Consider the following 9908-nt stretch of genomic DNA (forward strand, 5'->3'; position numbering starts at 1 on the left):
GGGCTGGCTTGACTTCAGTGAGAAACAGGAGATGCAAACTGAGGCTCCACTTCTGGATTAAGTAAAGTACAGTTCCTTGTGGAGAAATCTAGGGAGTTTGTAGATAAAGACAGGAAGTTTCCTTCAACACATTAGGTGTGTGTGCTCTTTGCGCACGCGTGATTCCCTTGCAGTCGGGACACGGAGTGAAGTGGGTCTCCTCTCTGTCCGTCTGTCAGTACTTTGGAGCGACTCACGGCAGCAGCAGGTGTTCGTTGAGGACAGTAGGTTACGGTAGGCTACGTGCTCCTACGTCACAGTCTCAGAAACACCAGAAAGTCGCTAGATTTGTCGCTAGTGGCTTTTGACAAAATAAGTCGCCAAGAAGAGGAATTGGAAAGTCGACAGATTTTGGGAGAAAGTCGCCAAGTCAGCAACACAAAACGGAAATTGGATGCAAGCCATAAGGGCGGCGCCGTGTGCTGCTCCGTTTTCATGTAGTGAGCTCAAACACTTCAACCTGAGGACACAGAGACGTTTAAAAATAAAATAAAATGAAGACGTTACTGTTTCTTCTTCTTCTCTGTCACAGTTCATCAGCAGGTAGGATCACATTTAAATATTTATTCAACTCTTCACTTTACTTTCTGCTCAGCTCTGGGTTTTACTCCTGCGTCACTGCTGCATGATGATACATTGGTTTCACTTTTATCTGAACTGAATCTGACTGAATGTATCACATTTATGAGGAGTGAAGGTTTATATTTATAATAAAAACCTTGTCTGTTCTACAGTGAAACACAGCCTGAAGTTTTTCTCCACTCTGTCTTCTGGAGTCACAAACCTCCCTGAGTTTGAGGCTGTTGCATTAATTGATGACATAGAGGCAGGATCCTGTGACAGCAACACAAACACACTGGAACTAAAAAAGACCTGGTGGAAAAAAGCATTGGAAGATCACCCTTATCATCTGCAGTTGTACAACAGAATATGTTTTGAGTTTCTGCCTCTTTTAAGATCCAGGATTCAACAGGTCAAGCAGAGTTTTAACCACAGTGGAGGTAGGTACAGTCTGTATTATGTTATTAGGGTCGGACACGATTGTATTCCTAGGACTTCTTCTTCTTCTTCTTCTTCTTCTTCTTCTTCTTCTTCTTCTTCTTCTTCTTCTTCCAAGGAAATCATACTTCCCATGGGCGAAAACTCACCAAACTTTACAGAAACATCCGACCCCATGCCAGATTTACTCAACTCCAAGGACATTGAGTTTAAATTTAAAAACTTTAAAAATTCCTACCAAAGCAACAGTAGATGCTACAGTTTTGAAACTTCACCACAATGTAGATCAGATACTGCTGAAACTTTTGTTCATTTAGACTCAATACAAATGATGAAGTCCATCACTCTGTTTTTTTCAATAACTGTAAAACTTTTAAAATGTATCTCCTCCCACAATTTTTGCTCAATTGTCACCAAACTTGCTACAGAGCATCTCCAGACTGTCCTCCACAAAACTTGTTTCTCGGATTTTTGATTAAGCAAAAATTGAGCCTACAGTGCATGAAAACGTTTGACTGTAAACAGTACTGTAAACATATACCATCAAATTCTTGATAAATACAGTTTCAATCTTCCTGAAAAAAATATTGTTGAGTCATGGTTGATGAAGTTTGGCAAATATCAGAATTTTATCTCAAAAACTGAATTTTCTAGAACACTTTGAATTCTGCTCTCATGGGAACAACTGCAGTCAATGTAAGAGTGACATTTTTAAACATCAGATTTTCTCTTATGAAGCAAAACACTTATCATTAAAAACAAATCACCAACATTTCCATGCTGTCTAGATGCAATTTATATATTAACAAATTTTTGTTTAGATAACAGAATTTCTGACATTTTGACCATTTTTGAAATCTGCCTTTACAACAGCTGCCCGGACACTGACTCCCTGAGTCTATTTGAGAAGACACACACCATCTCTCACTTCCAGATAATTAGCTCACTGAGTTAAGCGCTGGTTTCTGGTGCGAGGGGATGTGGGTACAAGACCCAACAAGGGTGATGATGATGACACATCAAAATGCCAGAATCCTCATGGTGACAGCAAGCCTCTAAATAAAAAAAACTAAAAACAAATAGCTTGGACCGGACCATGGGCGAAAGCTCACTAAATTTTGCACAAAGGTCCAGTGTCATCTTCTTCTTTCTACTTCCAAGGAAATCATACTTCCCATGGGTGAAAACTCACCAAACCTTACAGAAATGTCCAACCCCATGCCAGATCCCATGTATTATCAGATTTTTGTTTAGATAACAGAATTTCTGACATTCTGACAATTTTTGAAATCTGCCTTGACACCTGCTGCCCGGGCACTGACTACCTGAGTCTACTTGAGAAGACACACCTCATTGCACTTCCAGACAATTAGCTCAGTGAGTTAGGCGCTCCCCAGCAAAGGTGATAAGGATATTACATCAATATACCAGATAGTCTTTGTACAAAATCTTAGAGTCATGGTAGATGATGTTTGACAGAAACATATCAGAATTTTACCTCAGAAACAGATTTTTTTTTTTAATTTTATTCTACAGTGGTTTAAAGCAGAAGTAAGTGGTCCGGTCGTTTTCGCTAATGCTGCGTTCCAGGCAGGCTTTTGAAATCGTAAATTACAGCTTCAAGTCACAACTTACGACTTTGTAGCGTTTCAGGCAACCCACTCGTGTTTTTCCGACCTGTTTTACCGGTGAAAGTCACTATAACGGCCACTCGTAACTTCCGACCTGTGAACTCGTACCAGATCGAACTGGTACCACTTCACGGTCGGAAAAATACGAGTTTCCTTGAACGCACCATAACAGTCCTCGTCCCTACGTCGCCACATTCACGGCGTCCCTTGGCTGCACACACAGCCCTGCATGCCGTTCTCTCTCCTCATTGGATAAAAACTGTAGGATACGATAAATGTTTTCTCCTCGGCTCAGAGCAGAGCAGAGTGACTGACAGACCCGTGTTTCAGACCAAACACTCTATGTAAGTGATTGCTGTCGGAAGATACAACTATTTAAGACTTATATTAACACAAATATATCACTTACTTCTGCTTTAAAATCTGCCTGCCAGTGAATGGCTTACTCAATGTGTGAAGCCACTGTTGAACTGCCACTTGCCAATTAGCTCAGTGCGATAGACAACGGTGTTTGGTTCCAGAAATTGTGGGTTCAAGCAAATGAACATTATAAGGTCGACTGTCCTGTCTTCCTATTCTCCTATTTGTTGCTCAGAATTTGCCTAAACTTGCCAAAAATAGCCCGGACCCGACCCATTGCTGCGCAGCAGCTATAATATTTAATGTTGTTTTGCTGCTATATAACAATGATAACCAACTGATTCAGTGTCAGTGACTCTTCAAAGTAAAACTACAAATGTGTTTCATCACTGATGTTGTTGAGACCTCAGGAAATAAACTGTGTCACTGAGAAACTGAGGTTGAGCCTGACAATGTTTAAACCAAAAAATCCAGTCCTCTGATTGTTTGTGGCTCCTACAGATATTAAATAATGATCACTTATGATCTGTTTTTGAATCCTGAGCAGCAGAGGACTGTGAGAAAGGTCTAAAACTGATCATCTGACCAGAGGAGACATCATCTGTCTCTGTCTCTGTCTCAGGTGTTCACATCTTACAGTGGTTGAATGGATGTGAATGGGACGATGAGACTGGAGAAGTTAATGGTTTTCTTCAGTATGGTTATGATGGAGAAGACTTCCTGTCATTTGACATGAAGACACTGACATGGATCGCTCCAAAACCACAGGCTGTCATCACCAAACTGAGATGGGATGCTGACAGAGGGAGAATAAAACACAATGAGAACTTCTACAGTCATACTTGTCCTGAGTGGCTGAAGACATACGTGAACTATGGGAAGAACTTTCTGCTGAGAACAGGTAGAGTCACATGACCTGATGTAGTTTGATGATCACAACAATATTGATATCGACCAATCAGACTGAATCACCACTGTATCATCACTCCTCAGTCTGACATCACCTTGTTTTAAGACCTGAGTTGATCCTGACCTGTTTGGTGCTCTGACATCACTCTCAGTCTGTTGTTGTTATGTGGAGCTGTCAGAAGATGAATGTGTGAGTCTGAACATGTAGTGGAGACCAACGACCACCAGTCTAACTTACCTGTTGTCTCTCTCTCTCTCTCTCTCCAGCCCCCCCCTCAGTGTCTCTCCTCCAGAAGACTCCCTCCTCTCCAGTCAGCTGCCACGCTACAGGTTTCTACCCTCACAGAGCCCTGATGTTCTGGACCAAAGATGGAGAGGAGCTTCATGAGGACGTGGACCAAGGAGAGATCCTCCCCAACCATGATGGATCCTTCCAGATGAGTGTTGACCTGGACGTCTCATCAGTCAAAGCTGAAGACTGGAGGAGGTACGACTGTGTGTTTCAGCTCTCTGGAGTGAAGGACGACATCGTCACCAAACTGGACAAAGCTCACATCAGGACCAACATGGGTAAGAGAGACATCAGCAGCTCCTGAATGTGACCTCATGTCTGTGGTTTGTTGGGTATTTTAGCTTTTTCCAGTTTAGTAACTAATTTATCTTCATTAAAACTCATAATAAACCAGTTACATCATGCTTCCTACTGGCCGGGTAAACTGGGGTTAATCCTGTGCAGAAGGCCTTTCAAGTATACAGGATATTCACCATCATGGCCTATATGCTTCTCAACATTACAAGAAACAAATTGAGGTCACTTGCTGCTCCATGCTTCACTGGACAGTCAGAGCTGAAAGCTACAAATCACTGTAACACCTTGAGAGAAGTTGAGAGAGGAGTCCGTTGCATTTGTTAAATTGTGTGTTTTAAGTTTAGGTTTAGCCGCTACAATGATGTCACAGTGTGGTACAATGGGTAATGAAGGAGCCAGTAGGTGGAAATGGCTCCTACAATCATAAACTGACAGATTGTAACTATATTTTCACCTTGGCTGGTTGGTGCAGACGTCCAACTACAAGGTAATGATGTGTTATTGTTTATATTCACCAGAAAGGCCCAGTGACACGACCGTCCCCATCATCTCTGCACTGGTTCCTCTGGCTCTCGTCCTCATGGCTGTCCCTGGATTCATGGTTTATAAACAGAAGAAAGGTGAGAGAAAAAGACAGAAAGATTATCTGATTTAAAAAAAGCCTTTTACAGCACAATACTTAAAGACCATGTTCACAGATTTACTAAAAAAAATAGAATAAGGAAACAGACCAGTCCTGTTTCATCCTTAACTCGTGACTGACATTTTGTCTCCTCTTCTCATTTTAGCCAAACAGCCTCCACCCTGTAAGTGAAACGTATCTTACTATACTTAAAATGATCTTGGTCATCTTTTCAACCTTTTCAGATTGTTTTCAACATGTAATGCTGAAAAGAGTTTCACATAAACTGTGTTTCTGATCTCACAGCTCCTGACAGCAGCTCTGAACTCTCTGAGAGTTTGAATCCAAAAACCTGACAGACAAACAATCTCAGATGGGAGGGAAAAGTCCAAATAAATGCATTCATTTTGCAATTAATTTGAAACATTTAACATCTTAAAAATCTTAACATTAATAATAATAATGTTGTGTGCTATAGCTGAGTTAACGAGTGAGCTATGATTTGTGTATATGTACTGTATACTGTGTATATATATATAATATATATATTTTACATTTACTTTAAAAGTAAAAGTAAAAGAAAACTGTATGATTACAATGTGTGGTAAATGAGTGTCTGATATTTTGAGGTTTTTGAAATACGTTAAAGAATTATATGTGTCTGTTAACATGTTTTTTTTTGGTAAGACAGGTCAAGTATTTGAGTTTATTGAGTTTATGATAACAGAGGTTTTGGTGACTGGTGGAACCAGATAACAGTGGTGGCACTTTGTGAGTGTGCCGTGATATGTGTTATAGTTTATATGTTTGTGTTTATATGAAGATATTAACTTGTAAGAAGATGGATCACCCACGTGGTTTAGGCAGGAGCTTCATACTATCTGTGACAACAGACTGACACCTACTGCAGGGTCAAGTGTCAAACGGGGTTTTCTGTCTTTGTTGTTGTTGTTTCACATTTCAATAAAGTCTCCACTTTTCAAAACTTTATTCTTCTCCGTTCATCTGTGACTCCAGTTACAGTGATATTTTTCTTGCAATTACCTGTCCCTTCAGCCAAACGTATGGCAGCAGTGCTGTTTATAAAACCCTTCTTCATCTTCAGTTATCAATATTTAGAATAATACCTAGACCTACAGCTAATACTGTTCATTGAGAAACACAAAGATGAATAATTCAGGGTTCACACTCTTTTCTAGAAATTATTTTCCAGGACATTTTCTTCTTGATGATCTAGCTCACATGACAGGAACTTTTACTGCACTTACCTTTTCAATCATACCTTATCCCACATATAATTAGGACAAATTGGTTGGGTATTATCTTATTAACTAAATAAAATGTACCTCACTTTTTTTCTTGGATTAATTGGGTTAACATTGATGCCTGATGACCAGTAACACAAGTAGCCTTTCCCTCCCGACAAACCTGCATACTATATGTTATTATTATTATATAGATTCAGATAATATTGGGTAAGATATTTCCTTGCTTCTGTGTCTTATTACTTTAACAAAGTTAACACTGTGAGTATAAAAAAGGTTTGCCAATGCCTCTCCTGTTCTGTTTTATGTAAATGTGGTGTCCCCAGTGGTGGGCTGGTGCCATACCGCTGGTCACGCCCTCCTGGTTAAGGCCTGCCGGTGACACCTGGGCCTGGTGTCACCAGGTTATAAAGCCAGGCCTGCTGATTGCTCTCACTCTCTCTCCTTCTCCCCTTTCCTGCAGGTACTGGTGACGGCGATGCAGTGTCCTTAGTTTACAACACAACAACAACTTCACATTTATTATCAACAAACACTCAGCAATGAACCAACATATATTTTAAACCCTTCTGAATGACAAACCTTAAACTTTAACAATTACCTGAACAAGCTAGCAAGGAACAGAACCACACGTTTTATTGCTTGTAATGTTGCTTTGTTTTTCAATAAAATCTTATCTTCTTTCTGGATTTTGCAGTTTTAATAATGTGATACACTTTGGGGTTAAATGGTCTCAAGTTAATTTTAGAGTAGGCTATTATGTTGCAATTAATCAGTGATCAGGACCAAACAGCACGGAACGTTTAACAGGGAACAGGGAAACATAATTTAAGGGATAAGACAGACAGACAGACAGATACGGTATTAAGTGTTAAACTCCTGCAATACCGTGGTTTGGCCAGGAGGTGTCACTGTTTCATATGTTTTAAAACAGCCATTTCTACCAGACCTGCTCCTGGTCAGGTGAAGTATGAAGCAGATGAGACTGTTTTATTATAATATAATACAGCCATGTGTTTTATACACAGCATTGAATGGACGGGTAATTGCAAGAAAAATATCACTGTAACTGGAGGCACAGATTAACAGAGAAGAATAAAGTTTTGAAAAGTGGAGACTTTATTGAAATGTGAAACAACAACAACAAAGACAGAACACCCCATCTGACATTTTGGCTCCTGTAAATGACCAGTCATTAGACCCTGCAGTAGGAGTAGAGTCTGCCTTGACCTAAACCACATGGGTGATCCATCTGGCTAGTTGAATCTCAAAACCGAGGCCATTAAAATGATCAGCATGGTGATATTTTATGATAAGCATCAAACAAATTATATTAATTTTTTAAAAATGTGCTTCATGTTCCAGTGTCTGTGCAAATACGTAAAAGACCAAGAAGAAATAAGAAAATAATGATTTGAATGAATAATGTAATCAAGTGTAGTGATGCACTGCAGCCTAAATAAAGGATACTACAACCTATACAGTGTTTCCCCTATACGCCGTGATTCATAGCTGCACGCTGCTACTGCTACATTATGTGCCTATATGTTCACACAGTCATTAATATCAAAACTACTTCTTCAAATCATTTTGCACACACACAACATCCAGCATTAATTTATAGTTTAAAGTCATTGAGGAGTGAAGTCACATAGGACTTTCTCATTCATCAGAATCAGAACAGCATACTGTAGTTAATCTGCATTCAACGTAAACAACACTGCTTCTGCCAATTTTTTATATTTTAAATTAATCCCAAAAATGAATCCATTCATTTTAACTACTTCCATCCCATCTGTGGAACAATGATCCATTTATGTCAGTCAGGTTTGGGATTCAAACTCTCAGAGAGTTCAGAGCTGCTGTCAGGAGCTGTAAGATCAGAAACACAGTTTATGTGAAACTTTGTCAACAGTACATGTGGAAAAACATCTTTAAAAAGGGATGAGGAAGTGCAAATCATGTACAAGAAATAGTAATATGTTTTACTTACAGAGTGGAGGCGGTTTGGCTGAAATAAGAAGAAAAGACAGAAGATTTCAGTGAAGCACAAAAAGTATTGTAAATAATCAGATAATCTTTCTACTTTTCTCTCTCACCTTTCTTCTGTTTATAAACCATGAATCCAGTGACAGCGATGAGGACGAGAGCCAGAGGAACCAGTGCAGAGATGATGGTGATGGTCGTGTCACTGGGCTTCTCTGGTGAACATAAACAATAATATATTATTACCATGTAGTTGAACGTCTGCACCAAACAGCCAAGGTGAAAAACTGACCATTTTGATATGAAACATGTAAAATTGGTGTTAAGTCACGTCATAGTTAGCAAATAAATTCATAAGTTATGGGCAAAAACATGTTCCGTGACATCACAGTGACCTCTACCTTTGAGCACAAAATTTACCAAATTCAAAGGAATTCTCTCAATGTTTTTTTGCTTTCAGCTATGACTGACTGGTAAAGTGTTGTTGTTTTTTCTAATGATGTAACTGGTTTATTATTTTGAGTTTTAATGAAGATAAATTTGTTACAGTCTGTGACATTCTGTGACATTCAGGAGCTGCTGATGTCACTCTTACCCATGTTGGTCCTGATCTGAGCTTTGTCCAGTTTGGTGACGATGTCGTCCTTCACTCCAGAGAGCTGAAACACACAGTCGTACCTCCTCCAGTCTTCAGCTTTGACTGATGAGACATCCAGGTCAACACTCATCTGGAAGGATCCATCATGGTTGGGGAGGATCTCTCCTTGGTCCACGTCCTCATGAAGCTCCTCTCCATCTTTGGTCCAGAACATCAGGGCTCTGTGAGGGTAGAAACCTGTAGCGTGGCAGCTGACTGGAGAGGAGGGAGTCTTCTGGAGGAGAGACACTGAGGGACGGACTGGAGAGAGAGAGAGACAACAGGTAAGTTAGACTGGTGGTCGTTGGTCTCCATTACATGTTCAGACTCACACATTCATCTTCTGACAGCTCCACATAACAACAACAGCATCTCTCTCTTCTAACAGTGAAGAAGTGAAAGTGACTTCACTCACACTAACTGTTCACTGACTATCACCAGTCGACTGAGATGATGTCAGAGCACCAAACAGGTCAGTCTCTCCTGATTGGTCAGATATTAATGATACAGTGGTGATTCAGTCTGATTGGTCGATATCAATATTGTTGTGATCATCAAACAATCAGGTCATGTGACTCTACCTGTTCTCAGCAGATAGTTCTTCCTATAGTTCACGTACTTCTGCAGCCAGTCAAGACAAAGCCCAGTTAAGTAGTACTCATTGACTTTTATTCTTTTTGTGTCAGCATCCCAACTCAGTTTGGTGGTGACAGCCTGTGGTTTGGCAGCGACCCATGCCTGTGTCTTTAGGTCCAGAGATATGAAGTCTTTTCCATCATAACCATACTGATTAAAACCAGTGACGTCTCCATTCTTATCGTCCCATCCACATCCATGCATCCTCTGTAAGATGTGGACACCTGAGACAGAG

At 40.1% G+C, this 9908-nt stretch overlaps 1 protein-coding gene across 1 annotated transcript; it reads left to right on the plus strand.

The window, feature by feature from the left end:
- The first annotated feature begins 230 nt into the window (after positions 1-230).
- Positions 231-5588, plus strand: LOC310993863 (major histocompatibility complex class I-related gene protein-like). The gene is made up of 8 exons (XM_083982346.1): positions 231-582; positions 774-1040; positions 3652-3930; positions 4091-4128; positions 4223-4508; positions 5046-5147; positions 5316-5333; positions 5456-5588. The coding sequence occupies exons 1-8, from the start codon at positions 534-536 to the stop codon at positions 5503-5505; spliced, it is 1089 nt and encodes a 362-aa protein (XP_083838472.1). The 5' UTR covers positions 231-533; the 3' UTR covers positions 5506-5588.
- The last annotated feature ends 4320 nt before the right edge of the window (positions 5589-9908 follow it).

Source organism: Trachurus trachurus, assembly GCF_905171665.1.
Source record: "Trachurus trachurus genome assembly, chromosome: 11".
In the NCBI taxonomy this organism is placed as follows: Eukaryota; Metazoa; Chordata; class Actinopteri; order Carangiformes; family Carangidae; genus Trachurus; species Trachurus trachurus.